Raw genomic sequence first — 25,783 nt, forward strand, 5'->3', positions numbered from 1 at the left:
TTGGAGATAAAATAATACCAGCAAAACTGGTATGTCTGTTATTTTGATTTTGCCTTGCATGGGGACTCATGAAGATTATTGTACCTGTTTTCGATAACCAACATTCTACTGTGGTGGCAATAGCATATATGGCACTATAGTCTAGGGACATAAAGTATGGGGCACTGCAAGAATGGGGGCATATGGTGCATTACAATATGGGGACATATTCATTGGGGCATATTAACTGGGGCACTAGTGTGGAGGCATATTATTCAGTAAGGTACTTTTGTGGGGGCATATCATTAACTGGCACTGCTGTTGGATTATATTATTAACTGGGGCACTAATGTGGGGTAATTTCATTTACAGTGGCACTACTGTGTAGGAATATTAATTCACACTACTGTATGGACATATCATTAACTAGGACACAACTGTTGGGGAATATTATTAAGTGGGGCATTACTGTGGATGCATATTATTAACTGTAGCAATACTGTGGGTACATATTATGAACGAGGGCACTACTATGGGGCATTACTATGAAATGAGAGGGGGTACTTTAATAAACCTTGCACAGGTTGCTAGTAGAACTTGAGTCAGCTCTGCAATGGATCACTAGTGTAATACAAACACAGAAACCACCCAAATAAGGTTCATGTATGACTTTTTCACACACAAGGATATCTATGGAAGATCCAAAATGTATATCTTTTCTATAGAACACAATGTTGTAAATTTTAATTATAATAATAACAGATATTTTTTATTTCTGAAGGAGGGTCTGCTGGGAAATAAATAAACATATAATCCAAAATAGTTCAATCATATTAAATCAACTTTAATTTCAGTTATGATTTAGCCCCAGAGGCAGAGAAAGCCACAACAACATTAAATCGGAATATGACCACTTCTTGTCATACTCAAAGCACTACTAGGGAAGATACCATTTAATGCTGGGTGTGGGGTATGTACTGTGAATGGAAGCGCCTATCTCAGTTTTCTGGTACATGAGTGTACTGTATATCTTCTTTGGCTCTCCAGCAGAGATCATTTATACAAAAGGCAACTGGGTGTAGCTGTAACATTAAAATAGTTTAGATTTCAACGCAGAAACATCAACAGATACTGTATATGGGTCAGTGGAAATTTAAATCTTCCCATTTTCCACTTTAAACCTCTCTTTCCTTGCGAGCAAGGATGAAAAACTTATGCTTATAATCAGCAAAATAAGACTCAACTCTATTACACCATAAATCTGCCTTCTCAATGACAAACCCAGTATTAATCACTGCCTCTCGTACAAAAGCTTCATCCACTGTAAGGATAAAATGCTTGTGCTGCCCCACTCTATAGTAGGTCATATCCAGCACAGTAAAGAGCAGCAGATGTCCACCGATCTTAAGCCGTGATGTGAAACTTTTCACGTTCTTCTGGAAATCTTCCTTAGTTTTACTAATTATATTCAATATCAAGAGACTGATAACACAGTCAGCCATGGGTACAAGTTGGGGATCTATACAACTATTTTCAAAGATATCCCATTTCATAACATTTTTAATCGCTCTTCTCACTTTCTCTTCCTGTTCCTGCCATCCATCTCTGAAATTAAAAAAGAGGCAATTAATATTATCTACAGTAAGCAAATATCATAGACTTCATAATGATGAACTTGCTAAAGTATGTAGAGATGGTTAATAATTAGATTAAGAATTTGCTAAAACACTTTGACATTACATATTCTCAATTATTTATCCTGTTTATTTATTTGTAAATTGATAATTATTAAAATAGGTGAGATGTTCTATGGTGCAAGCTGATTTAGTGCACCACAAAGGGTCATTGCGTACGTTCCTATCCATATCCCAGTGCTGATGATCAGCCCATTTGGTAACATATTTGATTTTCCCAAGCATTATTTAAAAAAAAAACAATTCCCTGGCATTTTAGTAGCATCTACAGTAGCTGAATGAAATTTGGTTGTTAGGACTTTTTACTGTATTTCCCCTAATATCAGATGTTTGCATTAGAAATGTTTAACATTCCGACAAACTACCTCAGTTAGGTGAGAAGTCCTTCATACCAACAATTTTAAGAGCATTATTTTTTTTACTAAGCATTAGAGACGTGCGCCGGACAATTTTTGCTGGTTTAAGCTGTGGATAAGGTTTTGGATTTCAGCTGTGACTGGTTTTGGATATTTTCCAAAATGTGACAAAAAAAAGCAAAAATCACACAATTTGGGTCTTACTTGTTACTAGAGTATTATTAACCTCAATAGCATTAGTTTTCACTCATTTTCAGACTAGATTCACCTACTTACAGCTCAAAATATTGTTTTTATCCACTATAGGTCAAATGCTGCAGAGAGCTGGCTGGTTACTAAGTGAAAGAGTAGCGGCACAAACACACGGCAGTTTCTAGAACATATAAGAAACATTGCCAAACAGCTGTTGTCAGAAATGAAAAGTGGTGCAAGATGGAATTCTTCTATGGTGGATACTAAAAGGACATGCAGAGTTTAACAAACCAAGCACTTCAGCAACAGGGACTGCCACTTATGTGGGTGAAGTGCTTGGTTTGTTTGGGCCCCCACAAAGCAAGCTACCATTGCACTCAAGGCAGCTATGCTATCAGTTCTGCAGTGGCATGATGTCATCATCATTACCATCCTCATCAGTGTGTATCCATTGTGGGATTAGCAAGGAGTTTCTTATAAAACTTGTCATCTGTGGAGTGGAGGAGTGCATATAAACTCCTCACAAGCGATGTTGAGGCATTATATACAAATATCCTGCACTCCACAGGATTATCTGCAGTTGATTATTATTTGAAGCAGGATGTAACACAATCAGATTTATCATGTGAATTTGTTCTGGCAGCAATTCATTTCATACTCATGCACAATTATTTTTTATTTGATACACACTTTTTTTACAGACACATGGGACTGCCATGGGAACCAGGTTCACCCTGAGTTTTGCAAATCTGTATATGGGGTTGCTTGAAGAGCGCTTCATTTGTAGCAGCGACTTTGGAGCAAACCTGGATCTCTATGGCAGATATATAGATGGGTTCACTACGACTGGCCGGCGGTCGGGCTCCCGGCGACCAGCATCCCGGCGCCGGGAGCCCGACCGCCGGCTTACCGACAGCTTGGCGAGCGCAAATGAGCCCCTTGCGGGCTCGCTGCGCTCGCCACGCTACGGGCACGGTGGCGCGCTACGCGCGCCACACTATTTTATTCTCCCTCTATGGAGGTCGTGGACCCCCACGAGGGAAAATAAGTGTCGGTATGCCGGCTGTCGGGCTCCCGGCGCCGGTATACTGAGCGCCGGGAGCCCGACCGCCGGCAAACAGAAGACCACCCATATAGATGACCTGTTTTTTGTTTGGGATGGGGATTTTAAGTCTAACACCAAATTCATTGAGCACCTTAATCTAAATAATTTTGGTTTAAAATTCATAAGCACCTTTAGTGATACTGCCATAAATTATCCAAATGTAACATTGAACATAGTAGAGAATAAGATATGCACATCAACATATGTAAAAAGTGTGGATTGTAATAAATACCTCAACTTTCAGAGTTGTCACCATAAAAAAATGGAAAGAGAACATCCCAAAAGGACAGTTTCTTTATTTGAAAAGGAACTGTTCTGGACAGGATAGTTTAAAAAATCAATCAACTGTAATGTATAAGTCCTTTGTGGAACAGGGTTATCCTGATGAACTTTTGCAAAAAGCACTCCAAGATGTAGAGAAAATGGAAAGATCAGCACTTCTAAAGGATAAACTAACCTCAGATAGAAAGACAAAAGGTACTGAGAGTGATGATTCATTATCCTTTGTAACCCAGTACAATTCAGCAGCATATCAAATTAAACAGATTGTTGAGAGAAATATGTCATTATTGAAACACGATAAAATGCTAGCTCCCCTACTGGAGGACAAAAGGAGGGTGACATTTAGGAAGTCTAAGAATCTAAAACAGAAACTAGCTCCCAGTATTTTACAAAAGAGTAAAACGGGATTCTATTGATCAAAAAATAACATTGACTTGGCTGTCTCCAAAACCAAAAGGTTTTTATATGTGTGGATGGAATGGATGTCTTACCTGTATACATGCTAGTCACAGGTGTAATATGATCATCTCATACACAGATAAGAGTTCATACCCAAAAGAGAATTTTTTTTAATTGTTAGTCTTCCTACATGATATATGTCTTATCATGTGGATGTGGAATCCAATATTTGCGTCGCACAATCCGTAGTTTGAACATCCAATTTTTGGAACATAGGAGGGGTATTTTGAAAAACCTAAAAACTCATAGCTCGTCGAGAAACATCTCAAATTGTGAAAAAGGTTTGACGAGAGATCTGAAAGTAAGAGCTATTGAACAGGTTAAGGTGACTGTCCAGGGAGGAGACAGATATCGGCACCTGTGCAAAAAGGAGGCATTTTGGATCTTTAGGCTAGGAACTCTAGCACAATGTGGCCTGAATGATACCATTGAATTGAATAATATATAGTGATAGATAATAGCTATGGGTTTCTACCTTGTCTGTTTAGTCTCCTTTATATTGTAGTCTCCTAGTGGTCCCCCTTTGAGAGGTCCATTCAGTGGATGTGTCATGACACCACAGGTCCATGAGGGTCATGGCATATCCACTTAGTAGAACAACACGGTACTCAATGAGTGTTGAAATGGATGGGTAATAAATAAATATATTATAGTTATCCTGTTTTCTTTATATATAAAAAATATAATATAGGAATATGATTAAGCCTACTCAGGATACCTTGAATACAATAGAAATTAATATTGTAAATAATAACTATTCTGTCTCTGTTTCGATATTTTAATAAGTGATCTAAGACCCTAAGAATTAGGGATATTATGAAGGAATATAGTTTGTCTGGAAGTGATATGGATTTATAATGTAAGATTGATTAGAACTGGCATCTGCCAGCTAAAGATCATGGTATGGGAATGTCCAACGCAGCCGCCAGTCATAGCCGCCGAGCACAGCCCGAGCTGGGAAGAAAGGTGCATTCCAGCAGAGAGAATATGATGGGGATGCCCACCAAAGCCCCTGTACACAGCCAGATTAAAGGGAATACCAGAACAGGCGAGACTTGATCGGTAAGCTTGAACTAGCTCTGTTAATTGGTGCACGCAACCTATCTGGGTATTAAACTGTGACTATATAAAAATACTTACCACTAAGGCAGAGACTGCTATATGCAGTAAGTAGTGTGAACTGTGGAAGCATTTACAATATCAATCTGCATGCTTAACCTAGAACTGTGCTAAGTGGATACAATTAGTTTACCAGAATAACATTGTATCTTGTCCATTACATTACATGCAGTTGTGTCTAAAAGAAGAAGGAACAACTAACATTAAAGAAATTGCTCCAGTTCAGCTATTTGCTGAGCTACTACGTCCATGTGCTGCATATGTAATTCTTAAAGGAGAGTTTTATATGGAGTTGGTATTATTGAATGTATGTGATTTTATAACAAATTGTGCTATTTGTTCTTGATATTAGTTGCTTTTGAATAAAAACCCTGATAATATTGGGACAGTGCTTTCAATTCTTTTTTTTTTACTTTGTACAAGGGCCTCCAAATTCCCTTTTTTGCTTTCCTGTTATCAAAGGGACTCTTTTTGTAGGGTGTCGTGAAAATAATCCTCCACCACCCTAATGATGGTGACTGTATCAGATGGAGGTAAAGTAGAAGGGTCAATAATTTTAGGCAATTCTTTTAGACCTTTTAGACCTAACCAGAATTAAAAATGTGTTGACTCCTCGGTATGACCATTGCATCTTTTGGGAAAGCTGAGGTTTTTTTACTGCCAGCTGCAAGAGAAACTGAATGAGGAGATGTTGTGTTGTGTACCACTTGAGCTATCAACTTGCTCACCAGGAGCTCTTTGCATCTGTTAAGATCTGGGGTCTGTTGGAAAGAAATACACAACATATGACCTAAACCTAGGATCAAGCACAGTTGCCAAAATGTAGTGACCTGATTTGAAGATATTGTAATCCCTGTATCCTGGCAAAGGGAAGAAAGGATTTAATCTACAAATATGACACACTTTGCAGAAATCACTTTGTTTCATCTCCTCCTTCAATTTCTCCAGCTGATTTTCCAAAAACCTAGTTAGGAGAATCACGTGACTAAAGCTAGCAGCGTCTTAATTCACTTTACAGGTTGCTACTTTGAAGAATTTGAGAACCTTGCACAAGGTAGAAAGTATTCTCTACTGTGCTGGGATAATGTAAAACCCAGTGGTGGATTTAGCGGGGGGGCGATTAGGGCGAACGCCCCCCCTACATATACCGGCACCGGGATGGAGGGGTCCCGGCGCGGTATTGGGAACAGGGTGGAGAGCGGTGCAGCGCGGCAGGGTACGAGGAGAGAGAGGAGCGTCCTGACGGGCGACCTCTGCTCTGACCACGCCCCCTCCTTCCTGTACGTGCGTCAGGACGCTCTCTCTCTGTCTTCGTCCCCCGCCGCGCTGCACCGCTCAGCACCCCGTTCCCAATACCGCGGCGGGACCCGGCCTCCATCTATGAGGTGGGAGTGTGTTTGAGTGTGAGTGTGTGAGTGTGTCTCCCATTTCTCTCCCCCCCCTACAAATGCTACAGATGGCTTGTCAATTGTTGCCAATATTTGGGTAAAAATAATTCCACACATACAGTAAGAAGTGGATTTTTTGGTCCAATGTCCAGACATGACAAAGGATTTATTCTTATAATGGACAAGAGCTGCTTCCATTGGTGCCTGACTTACACAAACAACATCCTCATCCTCAAAATCCTCATGTGTGCCGGCATCAGCAACACAAGTATTCCTCTCATTTTTTGGCACTTCCATGGTGGCATACTCAATTTCTATGTAATCAGCTATTATGTCATCAGCTATACTTCTGTGCCAACATTTACAGGGGGATCAGATATTGTGGAAGACAGCTTCTCTGAAGCTCAGGCTCACACATAACCCTCGAGGACACACATAGACTCTCCTCAGGAATTTGGGTTTTCATTTTTTGTTTACACCTCTTCTAGACTCTGAGGGAAAAGGTCTTACATCATTATGAGATGCAGAAGATACCTCACTAACAGTTTCAGAACCACAAATCATAAATAAAGGACAAGGCCTGAGCCTTTCTTTGCCACTGCTTGTGGTGAATGGTATGCTGACAGTTTTATGGGGGGTTTTCTGCACAAAACTTTCCCTTTAATAGAGGTGTTTTAGTTTTTATCTTTACCCCTTTAAAATATTACATATTTTTTATTTCAGATGCCCTGATTTTTTTTAACTCACTACACCCTTGAGCATCAGCTTTAGATGGCATTGATGACAATATATTTGCATGCTGCTATTGCTATTCTCTAAACTAATCATCCATTTTTTAACTGCCAGCTCACACTGTGTGAAGTCATACTGCTTTTCTGTATGCTAACTGGGGTACAGCGTACTGGGGTGCAGTGTGCAGAACAGTACAATTTATACAATAATATATATGTGTATTTTTTACCTGGCAGTTCAGCTCACACTCTGTGGAGTCGGACCACTTTTTTGCACGTGCACTGGGGTACATAGTGTACTGGTGTGCAGCATACTGGGGTGCAGTGTGCAGAACAGTACAAATTATACAATAGCGTGGATAAAAAAATTGCAAGTCGAAGCTTCAATAGTGCAAACAAGTTGTGGGTCCATAACATTAACTTGTGTGCAAAATTTCAACTTGTCAGATAATTTTGGCTATTCCCAGCAAGCTCTTAAAGTTTTGAAAATTTTATAAAAATTTGAATATTTTTTAATCGGGTGAAGGCACGGTTTTGCAGCACATATTTTGGCAATTAAGTTGTTTTTTGGAGAAAATGCTTCAGTTAGATACAAATATTTGGGGTAGTCATTTAAGACGGGTCTGTGCCCCCCCCCCCCCCCCCCAACCACCAAAAAAAAAAAAAAAGCTAAATATATTGCAATTTTCCAGGAAATGCCATATTGCAGCATGTGCTCTTGATTGACTGGCACTATTTCCAAGAATTTTAGCTCATGAAATTGGAGGAGGAGGAGCATATAACTCTTGTCAAAGAACCTGATAGCCAGTATATATGTTATGTAGCACCTTTGGGAAACTCTGCATCTGACATCGCCTATAGCATTCTTCAGTACCTGGAACAAAATAACATTAATACAGACAAACTAAAGACTATTTGCTGTGATTGCACTTATGTAAAATCTGATGATCCTGTTTGCTGTTGTTAGCCATCTGGAGTGAGAAATCGTATCCAGGATCGCACTTGGAAAGGTCAAGAGGGCAATATCCTGAGTTGATACACTTCAAACAGGCATTGCTGGTCTTGGCTGAGTTTTTTGTAGTCTAAATCAGGTAAGTCAATGCCTATACAATTACATTTTTTGATATGACCTGAAGGTAAGTGTCAAACATTTCCACACTATTGGAATATCAAACTCAAAATGTTGTTATATTTCGACCCACCCTATTACACAACAATATCTTCTTTTTTGTTTTACTGGCAGCTTGGCTCACACTATGTAGAGTGAGAGCACTTTTCTGCATGTGCACTGGGGAAATATAGCATACTGGGGTGCAGTGCACTGTACAAACATATACATCCATTATTATTGTACTTTTTTTACTGACATATATGAAGTCATACTGTGAACACTGTGGGTGGGGCCTGTGGAGTCAGTGCAACACCACTGTGATGGAATTAGACTAAGGGAACTGGGCACAGTTTGTGGATAGACACAGCACAGCACAGACACTTAGGTGAACACACTGTAGTGACAGAACAGTCCCTTAGATCAGTGGTTCTCAACCTCGGTTCTCAAGTACCCCCAACAATTCATGTTTTCCAGGTCACCTAGCTGGTGCACAGGTGTAGTCATTACTCACTGACACATTTTAAAAGACCCATAGGTGGAGCAAATTATTTTACTTGCAATCCTGTGAGGAGACCTGGAAAACATGAACTGTTGGGGGTACTTGAGGACCGCGGTTGAGAACCCCTGCTTTAGATGGACACAGTGACAGTAAATACAGCCCCATAGATGGACACAGTGACAGCAAAGCTCCATAGATAGACACAGTGACAACAGCACAGTCCCTTAGATGGACACAGTGACAGCAGCACTGCCTCTTAGATGTAGACAAGGCTCCCACCAAGCACATTGGTATGATTACCTTCCTGCCATCCATGTGATTTTACTTCATGTTCTTATTTATATATTTATGTTATATATCACATGTTCTTATATTAAATTGCATTTTATTATACTTTCATATGCATCACTGACGTCTGACACCTAGTAATAGGTAGTTACAGGATCCAGAACCCAAAGGGGAGAGTTCACACTTCTTACTGTTTATTCTTGAAGGAGTTCATTAGGGGACCCCCATACCCTCCCTTGGGCTTGCTCCATATCCAATACAGCGCCATATCTACACCCACCACCCCCTCCATTCACTTTGAGCTTTACCCTATTTGGGGTGTAGTTTGGCTGCAGTATGCTGCAACATATCAGCAGAAGAGAGGAAAACTTAAAAGAAGCATTTGATGTCAACTTTTCCAAAGACGAATTTGTTACGAACAATGAAAATCTTGAAACAGTAATGCATAGGATCAACGATTGGTTACTGAAAGAAAATAGGCTATGGTGGGAAATAGCCACCTTGGAAAAATATAAAACAGAGCAATTGATCCCAAAAGGTTTGAGAATAGAAAAGAATCCCTCCTTCACAGATGCATCAGAAAATTTCACCAAAGAATGGATTACTATACTTGACACATATTCCTTTGCTCTCATCGACTTAATAATCAAAGAAAGAAGCAAAAATTTAAAGAAACTAAAGAAATGATTGAATCATTTCAAACAATAATAGAACCCTTCACCAAACTCCCAAGAATTCAGGAACTAGAAAAAGACTTATCCCTTAAAATGGAACAGAACACCAAAGAATTAATCAAGAAAAAGCAGAAAAAATTACAAAAGGACTGCAACTTTTATAGGTTTGGAATTACCAAACCGAAACAGCTACGACCACCGCAGACAGATGCCCTACCCAATGACGGCACATCACTTCAAGAGACAGAAGAGAGGAATGAAAGATGCAATAAAGGAAGGAAAGAGAGAAATTCCATATCCAAAAAGACTACCAAGTATAAGTGGAGGGAAGAAACCTACAGACATCGACCTGAAGGAGCCATGTGGAAAAGGAGAAATCTATATCCAAGAAGAGAAATACGACAACTATACAAGAAGAATGATGGTGAGAGATGAAATTTGCACTCCATTTACCCACACAGAACCATATAGGAAAAGATTCCCATCAAGAAATCACCCTAATAGAGGTTACCATAGAACCACCAACACCTACGAATACATATCTGAACGCTCCCCAAGAAAGAAAGAGAGATAGAGAGAGAAGAAGATCAAGAAACCATCTTCCTCATAATAGGGATCAAAGAAGTGTCTCAAGAAGAAGGAGATCCATATCCCGTGAGAAGGAATGGACCATCAATCGTTGGCGTTCAATACCACCCAAGGACACTCAGATCTTGAGAAGAGATTACAGAGAAAGATGTGTGGAAGATATGGAGAGAAGAATCATCTTTAATTTAAGATGAAGATCACTATCGGAGACGGAGGAGAGAGTACTCAAGAAGGGGCTCAAATATGCTCCGTCAACTGCCTCAGATGCCTTTGATAAATTTGTGGCTCTTCAAAAATTCACCCGAAAAATTACCGTACATTAAGAGAGTTTTTTGAAATAAAGAACTCATTCCCTGAAACCAATCAGTCTGTCAGAGATAATCCTTCCAATTTAGGGGAATCAACTTCTATCTATAATGATATCACATGTTTCAAAAAGAAATCGCAATTCTATCCAGTCCATATCAAAGGAAGCTTCATTGACACTTTTCAGAAATTAACTACAGAAGAGTTCAGAAAATGTGAAAATAAGAAGCACAAACCCAAGTTCAATCTCATAAAAAATGAACGCCAATCCCTCACGGATCTCAGCAAAGATAAATCAATAATCATAAACCCATGCGATAAAGGGGGTGGAATAGCGATTTTGAATACAGAGGATTACATCGCAGAGATTTTGAGACAACTAGCCAATACAGAAACCTATTAAAAACGTAAAAGCGATCCATCATCACGTATCAAAAACAATTTCGTGAAACATCTTAATGAACATCTGGTGACTGGAGGAATCACCGAAAGTGAATTTGACTATTTTAATATAGAGGACTCTGTGACACCCACCATATATGTCCTACCCAAAGCACATAAAAGTCTCACAAATCCACCAGGCCGACCTATTATAACTGGAACAGGTAGTCTCAGAATTGATAGACCACTTACTTCAACCTTTGTTCATCAAAACACCATCATTCTTAAAAGACACTAGACATGCTATTAAGAAGATACAAGGATTTGAATGGGACCCTAACATCCATTTAGTTACAGCTGATGTATCTTCATTGTATACAATAATGGACCACAAGGATGGACTTGAGGCTATAGAATGGTTTCTAGAACAAACCAAGTTGAGTGGAGAAAGGAAGAAATTTGTCACAGAGTCCATTCAATTCATATTATCCAACGACTTTTTCTTTTTCAATGGAGAGTATTATCTATTGTGAAAGGGGACTGCCATGGGCACCCATTTTGCCCCAAGTTATGCCAACCTGTTCATGGCGTTCTGGGAGCACAAGACCATCTTCACAGGCATAACTTGGGGCACACAATTGAGAGACTGGGGACGTTACATAGATGACATCATCTTCATATGAAGAGGGGAAAGAGAAGAACTCAATCGTTTTTGTTCGACTTTAAATGATAACACCATCAATATACAATTGACGTTCTCCACCAGCAGGGTGGAAGTTGATTTTCTCAATTTGACCATTTATATTAAAAATGAAACATTTCAAACCAAAATATATTCCAAATGGACATACATAACCATATACCAATTGACAGTGAGCACCACAAAAATTGGCTGAAGGGGATCCCAAAAAGTCAAGTCATACGAATTAAAAGGAATTGCAGTGAAACCACTGTGTGCGATGACCAAATACAACTTTTGAAAAAATCATTTTTGAAAAAAGGATATAAACAAGAAACAGTTAAAAAAGCAATACAGGAAACTATGTCTATTGAAAGAGACCATCTTATTATTGGTCAACAAAGTGTCAATTACATCTCTAAAAAGGATACCAATTGGGCCTTACTTTCCTCATATGATACTGATCATAAACACTTTGAAAAAATTATCCGAAAACACTGTCACATTTTACAAGGGGACATGACACTAAAGAACATTATTCCTGAAAAACCTCAATTTATATATCGCAAAGCTCCTAATCTAAAAAATCGCCTAGTCCGCAGTGTTTTGCCCACCAAAAGTACTAACCCCATCAGAGCAGAAGGCTTCTGTGGGATGTGCCAAGGGTGTATACAAGTACAAACAAATAAATCTAAATACACTGAAGTAGTCGTCAATGGTATTACTTTTAAAATTCATAACTTTATCACTTGTCACACTACAAATGTTGTATACTTGATATCATGTACCTGTGGCAAATCTTACGTCGGTAGAAAGTCAAGGTCCCTGAAAACGCGTAGTAGGGAGCACCTATGTAACATCCACAAAGGTCTTACCACACACCATCTTTCCGAGCATTTTAGACAGGAACATCAATGCTCGACAAGTGCAATTAAAAAATTTGTGGGACTAATCAATGTAAAAGCCTCCTGGAAAAATAGGAATTTAGAAAAATTTCTGGCAAAAGTGGAAATGAAAACTATCTTTAACATAAAAACTCTCGTATCTAATGGCCTCAATCAGGATTTTGAGATTAGATGGTTCTTGTAAATAATCCCTCCATATTTATTCATACTTTCCATTATGTGGCATATTATCTATATTTATTTATTTATACATACATATCACATTCTTTTAAAATAGTATCATTAATTCATTGTTATCTTTCTCTACTTTTCCGAAGGATCCATTATTCCAATTATTTCATCATTATCTGGAACTCTACTCTGGTATCCAGGGATCATGCTGAACATATTGCGCTGCACCTACCACTTTTGGTGAATGGAACGCAAACAAAGCGTGAAACACAAGTGGAACTGAAGTCACTTCCGGATCCGGTTAAGCCAGACCGGAAGTGAGCGGCTTCACCCACGCGGCTACATTTGATTGGACACTTACCATCATAAAGGCACAGGACAGCAGCACAGGGGGCAATCAGCCTTGAAAAAGGTACAGAATAGTCCCGAAACGCGTTGGATTTGCCCTGCTGTGATTTTTTACCATTGGATGGACACCTTTGAATGCTGCGGCTACATTTGATTGGACACTTACCATCATAAAGGCACAGGACAGCAGCACAGGGGGCATTCAGCCTTGAAAAAGGTACAGAATAGTCCCGAAACGAGTTGGATTTTGCCCTGCTGTGATTTTTTTACCATTGGATGGACACCTTTGAATGCTGCGGCTACATTTGATTGGACACTTACCATCATAAAGGCACAGGACAGCAGCACAGGGGGCATTCAGCCTTGAAAAAGGGACAGAATAGTCACGAAACGCATTGGATTTGCCCTGCTGTGATTTTTTACCATTGGATGGACACCTTTGAATGCTGAGGGCACGTAGACGGTCAACAGGAATTCAATCACAGGAGCCATAAGCAGGGTATTTCCTGGGGTACTATGCTTAATCCAACACCTGCAGCTCCCGCCAACCTCATTGGTATGATTACCTTCCTGCCATCCATGTGATTTTACTTCATGTTCTTATTTATATATTTATATGATATATCATATGTTCTTATATTAAATTGCATGTTATTATACTTTCATATGCATCACTGACATCTGACACCTAGTAATAGGTAGTTACAGGATCCAGTGCCCCAAAGGGGAGAGTTCACATTTCTTACTGTTTCAAATGGTACATGTGCTTAGGACAATTATTTGAATCCTAAATCAAGGAGCATAGTGACACAGTAGTTACTATTGTTGCCTCACAGCACTGAGATCATGAGTTCAATTCAGAACCAGAGTACTTTATGTGTGGGGTTTGTATGTCTTTCCTTTTCTTGTGTGAGTCCCCTCTGGGTGCTCTGGCTTCCTGCTGCAGCCCCAAAACATAATAGTTTATTAAATGCCTGCTGATTTAAATAAACAGACTTAGTTGAAAGACAAATGTGCTCTGTGTAGAGTTGGACAATATAGTGGTGATAGATAGATAGATAGATAGATAGATAGATAGATAGATAGATAGATAGATAGATAGATAGATAGATAGATTGAATGAATGAATGTGGGCTAAACTGAACAAATCTGTTGTTTCTACAGTATAGCATTGCTTGCAAGTTCTATCCACAAAATGCAAAATCAAGTATCTTTAAACAGACCAGTAACCTGTAGTCAAGTTATTCTTACTAAAAGTGTCTATTTATTTGTGTATAAAGTGTTTTTTTTATGTATCTTCTCTTCTGAGACCCATCTATATGCTAAATGGGTCCTCTCACCCAAATTATATACAGATGGAACCACACTAATCGTGGCTCCATCGGCAACTAGGTGCGCCCCACCGGGCGCAAATAGCACACGCGTGCGGCATAGATGCGCACGCGCCCCACTCACTTTGAATAGGAGTGCCTGTGTACGCTCGGCGGCGGGCTTAGGTGCAGGCGCAACTAGGCACGCCGCTCACCCTCGCCTGCAATGCAGCCACACTCAATGAGTGTCCATCTGTATAACTGTGATTACACATACATGAACATTAGCTTTTATACCTATTGCCTTGAAGTTCACAAACTCGTTTGGAAGCAAAAGACCAGTCAGTGGCATCTTCACCCTTCTCCAGCCATTGCTTGAAGTGTTTGATATTGGCATCTGTGAAATCCATCACATAAATCTCCTTGAAAACATTGCTGGCTGATAAGAGCTGGTAGAGTATAGCCCCAGCACTAACATCAAGCAATATTTCTCCTTTCACTTGTCCTGTAGCAAACAGACATAACAGTACATTTTTAAATGAAACAGCATCTGCATGTACTCACATTTGGCAGTGCTGTGATTAAGCAGTTTTTAAAGACAAATCAAAAGTCATGTGAAACCTTGTACACATAGCCTTAATGGTTACACTTGCTGTACATTCAGGGGTTGAAGGTGTATACACACGGTGAGATTCGGGCTAACCCCAATTCTCACTATGCGACAGGGGCTAGGTTGGCATCACAAGCACATAATGATTCTGCTTGCGATACTGACTATGTGCGATCTTGACTAGCTTTTCTATGAGATAGTCAAAATTGACTTGCCTGCACAGTCTATCCAGGCTTGCGATGCCGACTGCGCGGGAGCGCACATCGGCATTGCATTGGGATCGCAAGGTGACTTTCACCTTGCGATCTGCACTAACTTTTCTTACGATTTTGACTATATAGTCAAAATCGAAAGAAAATATCTCACCGTGTGTACACACCATTAGTACAAACTTCTTGTCATAATGATGTAGCTCTATGTTGGTAGTTTTCTGCAGAAGTGTCCTCATACATCTTGCCTCAATACACCATGTAGCGGGTGATACTGGTGTAAGTGAGCTGACAGGTCCTGTGCAACTCCATTAGCGTTGGGCATATTTTTTGCCAAAAATGCTTCTTATTCGCTTTGTAACACTAAAATGTACCATTTCATATGCAGATACAGCCACTCTCACACACACAGAATATAGGAATGCAGCATATAATTTTAATCAGCATAAGCTGTTTATGTGTGCTATTCACATAATTTTGTGAATAAAACACATTTAAAGGAAAAGCCACACGGCATGGAATGACTAAAAGGACTGTTTAATGTGCAGGGAGGCTAGATGTAAGTGGACACATCTGTATAAAGATAATATAAGCAAGGGTTATTTTTCATGGTCAATGACTTAGCCCTGAATTGGCAATACACCAGTACTAAAGTTATAAATGCGTCTTATTGTTCCTGCCCGTAATGAAAATGCTATTTAAAATAAGATTTTACTTTCCGGTAAATCTATTTCTCGTAGTCCGTAGTGGATGCTGGGGACTCCGTAAGGACAATGGGGAATAGACGGGCTCCGCAAGAGTCATGGGCACTTTAAGAAAGAATTTAGATTCTGGTGTGCTCTGGCTCCTCCCTCTATGTCCCTCCTATAGACCTCAGTTAGAGAAACTGTGCCCGGAAGAGCTGACAGTACAAGGAAAGGATTTTGGATATCCAGGGCAAGACTCATACCAGCCACACCAATCACACCGTATAACTTGTGATAAACTTACCCAGTCAACAGTATGAACAACAACAGAGCATCAGTTCAACCCTGATGCAACAATAACATAGCCCTTATTGCAGTAATAACTATATACAAGCATTGCAGAAGAAGTCCGCACTTGGGACGGGCGCCCAGCATCCACTACGGACTACGAGAAATAGATTTACCGGAAAGTAAAATCTTATTTTCTCTAACGTCCTAGTGGATGCTGGGGACTCCGTAAGGACCATGGGGATTATACCAAAGCTCCCAAACGGGCGGGAGAGTGCGGATGACTCTGCAGCACCGATTGAGCAAACAATAGGTCCTCCTCAGCCAGGGTATCAAACTTGTAGAACTTTGCAAAAGTGTTTGAACCTGACCAAGTAGCCGCTCGGCACAGCTGTAATGCCGAGACCCCTCGGGCAGCCGCCCAAGAAGAGCCCACCTTCCTAGTGGAATGGGCCTTAACTGATTTTGGCAGCGGCAATCCAGCCGCAGAATGAGCCTGCTGAATCGTGTTACAGATCCAGCGAGCGATAGTTTGCTTTGAAGCAGGAGCACCCAGCTTGTTGGATGCATACAGGAGAAACAGTGACCCCGTTTTCCTGACTCTAGCCATTCTGGCTACATAAACCTTCAAAGCCCTGACCACATCCAGTAACTCGGAATGCTCCAAGTCACGAGTAGCCACAGGCACCACAATAGGTTGGTTCATATGAAAAGATGACACCACTTTTGACAGAAATTGTGGATGGGTCCGCAATTCTGCTCTATCCATATGGAAAACCAGATAGAAGCTTTTATGTGACAAAACCGCTAATTCTGACACACGCCTAGCCGAAGCCAAGGCTAATAGCATGACCACTTTCCACGTGAGATATTTTAACTCTACCATTTTAAGTGGTTCAAACCAGTGTGATATCAGGAAACTTAACACCACGTTAAGATCCCAAGGTGCCACTGGAGGCACAAAAGGAGGCTGAATATGCAGCACTCCCTTACAAACGTCTTAACTTCTGGTAGAGAAGCCAACTCTTTTCGAAAGAAGATGGATAGGGCCGAAATCTGGACCTTAATGGAACCCAATTTTAGGCCCCAATTCACTCCTGACTGTAGGAAGTGAAGTAAACGGCCCAGCTGGAATTCCTCTGTAGGAGCATTCCTGGCCTCACACCAAGAAACATATTTTCGCCATATACGGTGATAATGTTTAGCTGTCACGTCCTTCCTAGCCTTTATCCGCGTAGGAATGACCTCGTCCGGAATGCCCTTTTCTGCTAGGATCCGGCGTTCAACCGCCATGCCGTCTAACGCAGCCGCGGTAAGTCTTGGAACAGACAGGGCCCCTGTTGCAACAGGTCCTGACTTAGAGGAAGAGGCCACGGGTCCTCTGTGAGCATTTCTTGCATATCTGGATACCAGGTCCTTCGTGGCCAATCTGGAACAATGAGGATTGTTCTCACTCCTCTTTTTCTTATTATCCTCAGCACCTTGGGTATGAGAGGAAGAGGAGGAATTAAATAGACCGACTGGAACACCCACGGTGTCACCAGTGCGTCTACAGCTATCGCCTGAGGGTCTCATGACCTAGCGCAATACCTTGTAGCTTTTTGTTGAGGCGGGATGCCATCATATCCACCTGTGGCAGTCCCCACCAACTTGCAATCTGCGTGAAGGCTTCTTGATGAAGTCCCCACTCTCCCGGGTGGAGGTCGTGCCTGCTAAGGAAGTCTGCTTCCCAGTTGCCCACTCCCGGGATTAATACTGCTGACAGTGTGCTTACGTGATTCTCCACCCAGCGAAGAATTCTGGTGGCTTCTGACTAAATCAGAACCGGTTGGTCGCGAAGCAGGGTCTCCGCTTGACGTAGGGCGTTGTATATGGCCCTTAGTTCCAGAATGTTGATGTGAAGGCAAGTCTCCTGACTTACCCACAGAGCTTGGAACTTTTTTCCCTGTGTGACTGCTCCCCACCCTCGGAGACTTGCATCCGTGGTCACCAGGATCCAGTCCTGAATGCCGAATCTGCGTCCCTCAAGAAGATGAGCACTCTGCAGCCACCACAGGAGAGACACCCTGGCCCTGGGGGATAGGGTGATTAACCGATGCATCTGAAGATGTGATCCGGACCACTTGTCCAGCAAGTCCCATTGAAAGGTCCTCGCATGGAACCTGCCGAAGGGAATGGCCTCGTATGATGCCACCATCCTTCCAAGGACTCGAGTGCAGTGATGCACTGACACCTGTTTTGGTTTTAATAGGTTCCTGACCAGTGTCATGAGCTCCTGAGCTCTCTCTATCGGGAGATAAACCCTTTGTCTAGAATCATGCCTAGGAAAGGCAGATGAGCCATAGGAACCAACTGCGACTTTGGAATATTTAGAATCCAGCCGTGTTGTCGTTACACTTCCAGAGAAAGTGATACTCTGTTCAGCAACTGCTCTCTTGATCTCGCTTTTATGAGGAGATCGTCCCAGTACGGGATAATTGTGACACCTTGCTTCCGCAGGAGCACCATCATTTCCGCCATTACCTTGGTGAAGATTCTTGGGGCCGTGGAGAGACCAAGCAGCAACGTCTGAAATTGGTAATGACAATCCTGTACCGCAAATCTGAGGTACGCCCGATGAGGTGGATAAATGGGGACATGAAGGTATGCATCCTTTATGTCCAGAGACACCATAAAATCTCCCCCTTTCAGGCTTGCTATGACCGCTCTTAGCGATTCCATTTTGAACTTGAACTCTTTCAGGTATATGTTCAGGGATTTTAAATTCAATATGGGTCTGACCGAATCGTCCAGTTTCGGGACTACAACATGGTCGAATAATAGCCCCCTCCTTGTTGAAGGAGGGGAACCTTGACCACCACCTGTTGAAGATACAATTTGTGAATTGCAGTTAATACTATTTCCCTCTCGTGGGGGAAGCCGGCAGGGCCGTCGGTGAGGGGGCATCTCCTCAAAGTCCAGCTTGTATCCCTGAGACACAATATTGCCCAGGGATCCAACAGGGAGTGAACCCACTTGTAGCTGAAATTACGAAGACGTGCCCCCACCGGGCCTAGCTCCGCCTGTGGAGCCCCAGCGACATGCGGTGGATTTTGTAGAGGCCGGGGAGGACTTCTGTTCCTGGGAACTAGCTGTGTTGTGCAGCTTCTTTCCTCTGCCCCTGCCTCTGGCAAGAAAGGACGTACCTCGGACTTTCTTGTTTCTTTGTGATCGAAAGGCTGCATTTGATAATGTCGTGCTTTCCTAGGCTGTGCAGGAATATAAGGCAAAAGATCAGAATTACCAGCCATAGCTGTGGAGATCAGGTCCGAGATCCCTTCTCCACACAATCCTCAGCCTTCCATATGCCTCTTAAGTCGGCATCACCTGTCCATTGCATATCTACAGGACACGTCAAGCAGAAATCGACATAGCGTTGACTCTAGAACCCAGTAGACTAATGCCTTTTTGGGCCTGTTTTATATATATATCTTAAGACAGTATCTTTAATATATATATCTATATATCTATATATATATATATATATATATATATATACATACTAGGGTCTCAATCTCTGCTGATAAGGTACCTGTCCACACTTCTACAGCGCTATAAACCCATGCCGACACAATCGCCGGTCTGAGTAGTGTACCAGAATGTGCACGCTATCTGCAGGATCCCTGAGGATAGCTGTAAAGTCAGGGATACCTTTTGGGCAAACGTGACACCCTAGGGGAAGATTCCCATCGTATCCTGGCCCTAGTAGGGGAAGGATACTCCTTGAGAATTCTTTGTGGGAAGCTGCAGCTTCATGTCTGGAGATTCCCGCTCTTTTTCTTCATGAGAGGAGGGAAATTTACCTCAGCTTTCTTCCCCTTAAACATGTGTACCCTTGTGTCAGGGACAGATGAGTCATCAGTGATATACAAATCATCCTTTATTACAATAATCATATATTGAATACTTTCCTGCCATTTTGGCTGTAACTTTGCATTATCGTAGTCGACACTGGAGTCAGACTCCGTGTCGATATCAGTGTCTATTATTTTGGATAGTGAGCATTGCGAGACTCTGAAGGTCTCTGCGACATAGGGACAGACCTGTGTAGATTCATTGTCTGTTCTCTAAACTTTTGTGCAATAAATTCACCTTAGCGCGTAATTACACATATCCAAACAGATGTCGGCGTTGTCGACGGAGACACCCCTCACACACACATTTGCTCCATCTCCTCCTTAGGGGAGCCTTTTACCTCAGACATGTCGACACACACATACCGACACACCACACACTCAGGGATTGCTCATCTGAAGACAATTCCCCCACAAGGCCCTTTGGAGAGACAGAGAGAGAGTATGCCAGCACACACCCCAGCGCTATTAACCCAGGAATAACACAGTAACTTAATGTTAACCCAGTAGCTGCTGTTTATAATGATTTTTGCGCCTAATTATGTGCCCCCCTCTCTTTTTACCCTCTTCTACCGTGTATCTGCAGGGGAGAGGCTGGGGAGCTTCCTCTCAGCGGTGCTGTGGAGAAAAACATGGCGCTGGCGCTGAGGAAGAAGCCCCGCCCCCTCGACGGCGGGCTTCTGTCCCGCTTAAATATACATTTTCTTGGCGGGGGCTCATACATATATACAGTGCCCAACTGTATATATGTGTACTTTTGCCAAAGAGGTCCCAATTGCTGCCCAGGGCGCCCCCCCCCCCCCCTGAGCCCTGCACCCTCTACAGTGACCGGAGTATGTGAGGTGTGTGTGGGAGCAATGGCGCACAGCTGCAGTGCTGTGCGCTACCTCAGTGAAGACTGGAGTCTTCTGCCGCTGTTTTCGAAGTCTTCTTGCTTCTTATGCTCACCCGGCTTCTGTCTTCCGGCTCTGCGAGGGGGACGGCGGCGCGGCTCTGGGATCGGACGACGAGGGTGAGATCCTGTGTACGATCCCTCTGGAGCTAATGGTGTCCAGTAGCCTAAGAAGCAGGACCTATCTTCAGAGAGTAGGGCTGCTTCTCTCCCCTCAGTCCCACGATGCAGGGAGTCTGTTGCCAGCAGAGCTCCCTGAAAATAAAAAACCTAACAAAATACTTTCTTACAGCAAGCTCAGGAGAGCACACTGAACAGCACCCAGCTCGTCCAGGCACAGATTCAAACTGAGGTCTGGAGGAGGGACATAGAGGGAGGAGCCAGAGCACACCAGAATCTAAATTCTTTCTTAAAGTGCCCATGTCTCCTGCGGAGCCCGTCTATTCCCCATGGTCCTTACGGAGTCCCCAGCATCCACTAGGACGTTAGAGAAAAGTATATATGTTTAAGTGATCCTATTCTGTTCTAAAGTCATCCTTTGCTGCCCATGTGATCATACATCACATTTATTATATACATTGTATCAATACTACAAAACTTTCTGTCCTGGGATTTCAGACCATTGTACATGCTTCATACATAATTAAAAGTGTTGAAATATTTTCTACTCAGTTGTTTTTCCTGAACAGTCAGTCTCAAATATTTAAGAAAAGAGTAATTTGTAGTTTATAATTTCAGGACTGTTTATGTTATGTACATATGTATATATGTATCTATATATCTATAAATTCAAAAGCCCTTACTCACTGACTGACTGACTGACTCATCACTAAATCTCTTACTTGCCAATACGTTAGGAATCTGAAATTTAACATTCAGTAAGTATTCTACAGGTGAGAAATAGGAAAACGACGTAACTAGAGTTTTAATTAACCTCCCCAGAGGGGATGAAAAGGGTGTGGACGTAATTACATCATTACCGATGTGTGGCTTGGGCTGCATGAATGCCCAAACGGAAAATCGTAATAAAATTTGGATTAAACCTCTAGCGTGTAGAATTTCATAAGCTACGTAAATGGTCCAGCCACTTTTTACCGTCTCTGCTACGGGTGCTCCTCGGGTAACGCCAAGACCCATTAATTAATATTTACTTACATAAAGACGCCTTAAATTTACATCTCTATAGATTTACCAGATTTTTAACACTAATTTATATTCACAAATGTGAAAATTAGAAATTTCCGTGCGAACAACAGGTAGAACAGCTTGTGTATGTAATGTGTGGTAGTTACATTCAAAGTTTACAATTGATTTCTTATATCATCATTTCTGCAAAAATTGTTTGATAATGTTTTATTATTTACTTTAAAAATTATCCATAGACCCCAAATTCAGCCAAAGTTCCTAAGGAAAATGTGAGCTTTATGCACTTTTACAATTATATACTCACCTGAAGAAAACAATTCATGTAATATTTTCACAGGTTGGACCATGCTATCCTCTATTATTCCAATTTCTCCATGAGAAAAGTGAGTTTCAACAAATTCTTTGGCTTTAAAATCTTTATCATGATAATGCTTAAGGGAGCTAGAAGCCATTGTCAGTATTTTGAAACCTCTGCTGAGATCTGTTTCTATAATTTCCTTTTTATAGCAATAGCAGGTAAGGCTTGAATCTTGTGATTACTTAACAAATATTAAAATTTAATGATACTAATAACTGTATCAACCACATGATGTGTGCTGATGGTTATCCATATTTATTTTTTAAAATTGTTTGATAATGTTTTATTATTTACTTTAAAAATTATCCATAGACCTGAAATTCAGCCAAAGTTCCTAAGGAAAATGTGAGCTTTATGCACTTTTACAATTATATACTCACCTGAAGAAAACAATTCATGTAATATTTTCACAGGTTGGCCCATGCTATCCTCTATTATTCCAATTTCTCCATGAGAAAAGTGAGTTTCAACAAATTCTTTGGCTTCAAAATCTTTATCATGATAATGTTTAAGGGCGCTAGAAGCCATTGTCAGTATTTTGAAACCTCTGCTGAGATCTGTTTCTATAATTTCCTTTTTATAGCAATAGCAGGTAAAGCTTGAATCTTGTGATTACTTAACAAATATTACAATTTAATGATACTAACTGTATCAACCACATGATGTGTGCTGATGGTTATCCATATTTATTTTTAAACATTGATTTTTATTGAGATCGCCAAAAGTACTGTAAATGGGGATACAAAAGAATAAAGAGAAAGGGAATTACAGGGTATCAAAGCTGATCTCCACAGCTGAGCAATGGAGGCTTTAGTAGCCACCAAAAAGTGGCACATAATGTATCTATCTTCTGGGGATAGCTTCACAGGGTAAAGGTGGAATACAGCAGTTACAAATTCTACAGAAACATTAATTCCAATCACGTTCCTGACCATAAGAAACACTTCACTCCACTCTGCAGGAGAGAACATGTCCAAAAGATGTGAAATATGTCACCAAAACCACCGCTGTTCCTCCAGCAATACTGAGAAATGGAAGGCTACAAAATTTATCCCACTCCTTTTCCAAGAAAGTCTTAGATAAATCCTTCTCCCACTTAATCTGGGAATCCAATTTTCCATTCTTACTAGCTGAAAGTTGGTACTAAAACAACCAGGAGATTCCTTCCTTATGAGAAGGGGAACTAAGGGGTATATTAACTAAGGTCCCGATTTTGACCGAGATGGTGTTTTTTCTTCAAAGTGTCATCTCGGGAATTTACTAAACTCAAATCACGGCAGTGATGAGGGCATTCATATGTTTTTGGAAGTCCTAGGAAAAAATTACGAATGAATACACCATCGGTCAAATACGCCTGGAATTTGGTAGAAATCGGTCATTTACTAAAAAGTGCAAATCACAAACACTGCCGACAATAGCCAAACACTGCCGTGAAAAAATACAAATCGTGAAAAAGTGCTAAAAAAAAACAGACCTGCTTTTTTTTACCGTGTTCGGATAGGCATGCACGGATCCAAGAGATCCGTGCATGTTTTTCAGTGGGAAGGGGTGGGAAAGTGTTAATTTTTCTAAAAAAAAAATGCGTGGGGTCCCCCCTCCTAAGCTAAACCAGCCTCGGGCTCTTTGAGCCGGCCCTGGTTGAAAAAATATGGGGAAAAAAGTGACAGGGGTTCCCCCATATTTAAACAACCAGCACCGGGCTCTGTGCCTGGTCCTGGTTCCAAAAATACGGGGGACAAAAAGCGTAGGGGTCCCCCGTATTTCTGAAACCAGCACCGGGCTCCACTAGCCAGATACATAATGCCACAGCCGGGGGACACTTTTATATTGGTCCCTGCGGCCCTGGCATTACATACCCAACTAGTCACCCCTGGCTGGGGTACCCTGGAGGAGTGGGGACCCCTTCAATCAAGGGGTCCCCCCCCCTCCAGCCACCCAAGGGCCAGGGGTGAAGCCCGAGGCTGTGTCCCCCATCCAAGGGCTGCGGATGGGGGGCTGATAGCCTTTTTGTCAAAAATTGAATATTGTTTCTCTAACGTCCTAGTGGATGCTGGGGACTCCGAAAGGACCATGGGGAATAGCGGCTCCGCAGGAGACTGGGCACAAAAGTAAAAGCTTTAGGACTACCTGGTGTGCACTGGCTCCTCCCCCTATGACCCTCCTCCAAGCCTCAGTTAGATTTTTGTGCCCGAACGAGAAGGGTGCAGTCTAGGTGGCTCTCCTGAGCTGCTTAGAAAAAAGTTTAGTTTTAGGTTTTTTATTTTCAGTGAGACCTGCTGGCAACAGGCTCACTGCATCGAGGGACTAAGGGGAGAAGAAGCGAACTCACCTGCGTGCAGAGTGGATTGGGCTTCTTAGGCTACTGGACATTAGCTCCAGAGGGACGATCACAGGCCCAGCCATGGATGGGTCCCAGAGCCGCGCCGCCGTCCCCCTTACAGAGCCAGAAGAGCAGAAGAGGTCCGGAAAAATCGGCGGCAGAAGACGTCCTGTCTTCAATAAGGTAGCGCACAGCACTGCAGCTGTGCGCCATTGCTCTCAGCACACTTCACACTCCGGTCACTGAGGGTGCAGGGCGCTGGGGGGGGGGCGCCCTGAGACGCAATAAAAACACCTTTTTTGGCAAAAAAATACATCACATATAGCTCCTGGGCTATATGGATGCATTTAACCCCTGCCAATTTTTCCATAAAAAAGCGGGAGAAAGGCCGCCGAGAAGGGGGCGGAGCCTATAACCTCAGCACACTGGCGCCATTTTTTCCTCACAGCTCCGTTGGAGGAAGGCTCCCTGACTCTCCCCTGCAGTCCTGAACTACAGAAACAGGGTAAAACAAGAGAGGGGGGGCACTAATTGGCAGATAAAAATATACAGCAGCTATATCAGGGAAAAACACTTATATAAGGTTATCCCTATATATATATATATATATATATATATATATAGCGCTCTGGTGTGTGCTGGCAAACTCTCCCTCTGTCTCCCCAAAGGGCTAGTGGGGTCCTGTCCTCTGTCAGAGCATTCCCTGTGTGTGTGCTGTGTGTCGGTACGTTGTGTCGACATGTATGAGGAGGAAAATGGTGTGGAGGCGGAGCAATTGCCTGTGTTAGTGATGTCACCCCCTAGGGAGTCGACACC

The 25,783-nt window shown here is 41.9% G+C and overlaps 1 protein-coding gene across 1 annotated transcript; it reads right to left on the minus strand.

Moving 5' to 3' along the window:
• Positions 1 to 802: 802 nt before the first annotated feature.
• Positions 803 to 23,175, minus strand: LOC134910926 (nicotinamide N-methyltransferase-like). Its single transcript, XM_063919315.1, has 4 exons — positions 23,028 to 23,175; positions 22,594 to 22,818; positions 14,863 to 15,070; positions 803 to 1,584 (listed from the first exon to the last, which is right to left on the minus strand). Exons 1-4 carry the CDS (start codon positions 23,173 to 23,175, stop codon positions 1,155 to 1,157), a joined length of 1,011 nt encoding a protein of 336 aa, XP_063775385.1. The 3' UTR covers positions 803 to 1,154.
• Positions 23,176 to 25,783: the final 2,608 nt, after the last annotated feature.

The sequence above is a fragment of the Pseudophryne corroboree genome, chromosome 4 (genome assembly GCF_028390025.1).
Source record: "Pseudophryne corroboree isolate aPseCor3 chromosome 4, aPseCor3.hap2, whole genome shotgun sequence".
Lineage (NCBI taxonomy): Eukaryota > Metazoa > Chordata > Amphibia > Anura > Myobatrachidae > Pseudophryne > Pseudophryne corroboree.

Excerpts from the sequence above, each read along its gene's own strand:
- LOC134910926 (XM_063919315.1), bottom strand. The coding sequence starts at position 23,175 with ATGGCTTCTAGCGCCCTTAAACATTATCATGATAAAGATTTTGAAGCC. Across the intron at positions 15,071-22,593 it reads ACATGAATTGTTTTCTTCAG|GACAAGTGAAAGGAGAAATA; the intron begins GTGAGTATATAA and ends TGTTTGCTACAG. Across the intron at positions 1,585-14,862 it reads TGTGAACTTCAAGGCAATAG|AGATGGATGGCAGGAACAGG; the intron begins GTATAAAAGCTA and ends TTTTAATTTCAG.